At 55.2% G+C, this 1,182-nt stretch overlaps 1 protein-coding gene across 2 annotated transcripts in view; it reads left to right on the top strand.

Moving 5' to 3' along the window:
* The window catches only part of DTX2 (deltex E3 ubiquitin ligase 2), a 33,898-nt gene extending 32,996 nt beyond the window's left edge, over positions 1-902 (top strand). For both annotated transcript variants that reach the window (XM_010171265.2, XM_029085748.1), the window contains one exon: positions 555-902. In XM_010171265.2, the coding sequence (XP_010169567.1) occupies positions 555-779 (225 nt within the window). In that variant the 3' untranslated portion in view covers positions 780-902. The remainder of the gene's footprint in view (positions 1-554) is intronic.
* Positions 903-1,182: the final 280 nt, after the last annotated feature.

Genomic DNA, 1,182 nt, shown 5'->3' with positions numbered 1-1,182 from the left:
AGGTTGCACAGGAAAGTGTCCAGGTGGGTTTGAACATCTCCAGAGATGGAGACTCCACACCCTCTCTGGGCAGCCTGTCCCAGGGCTCTGGCACCCTCACATGAAAGAAGTTTTTCCTTAAGTTTGTCTGGAACTTCTGCTTCCAGTTTGTGCCCATTGCCCCTTGTCCTGTCATGGCACCACCGAGAAGAGCCCGGCCCCATCCATCTGACCCCCACATTTCAGATATCTCTAGACATTGATCAGATCCCCTCTCAGTCTGCTCCTCTCCAGGCTGAACAGTCCCTTTTTCTTTTGGCTGGGTGTGTTTGTTTCAACTTGTGCCAGGATTTTTCAAGTTCTGGAAGACCAGCATGTGCAGGGGATGGTCCTTCCCATCAGGGTCACCTGGTGGGGAACTAGGTGTTGAGGGAGATGCCTTCTCATGCTGGGATTGTTGGTTTCCTCCTGCTACAGCAGAAATTTAGGCTGTTAAGCTCCTGGCAAACTACTTTCATGGTTCAAGTCTCCTACCTGCTAAAGGCCAGCTTTGGTTTTTCTCCTTCATCATCTAGGTCCTGGAGCTCCTGAGGGTGGCTTGGAAGAGACGCCTCATTTTCACAGTGGGCACCTCCAACACCACCGGCGAGAGCAATACGGTGGTGTGGAACGAGATCCACCACAAAACAGAGATGGACACAAACCTGAGTGGCCACGGCTACCCTGACCCCAACTACCTGGACAACGTGCTGGCGGAGCTGGCCGCGCAGGGGGTCACCGAGGACTGCCTGAGACAATGAGCTGGGGTGGGGGCCCGGCTGTGCCGTGCACGTCTCGGGGGCCCACCTAGTGCACTTAATTCCTGTTGCCTTAAGTTCCTGTGTCTGACCGCCCGTCACACTGAGCAATAACACTGTCCTGTGGGATTTTGCCTGCTCTCCACGGTCTCTTTTTTGGGGGGAGAGTGGGGAAAGGCTGGTTTTGTAGAACCCACGCTTGCATCTCTGGATGGGGTTGGTGGCCATATCTGGGACTAGCTGGGAGAGTGGTCATGAGGTGACGGACCCCCTTGTGAAGGCAGGACCTTGCCCTGGTAATTCTTGGGGACAGGAATAGGGAGAGAGGTGTGTCTTGCTCCCGCTGGTGGAAGCAGAGGAGGGTCTCCCTGCAGCTCCCCGTCTCTGAGGCACCTCTGACAGCGAA

The sequence above is a fragment of the Antrostomus carolinensis genome, unplaced genomic scaffold (assembly GCF_000700745.2).
Source record: "Antrostomus carolinensis isolate BGI_N321 unplaced genomic scaffold, ASM70074v2 scaffold11010, whole genome shotgun sequence".
NCBI lineage: Eukaryota > Metazoa > Chordata > Aves > Caprimulgiformes > Caprimulgidae > Antrostomus > Antrostomus carolinensis.
The sequence above is the reverse complement of the archived record's forward strand: the minus strand, read 5'-3'. Positions and strand labels throughout refer to the sequence as shown.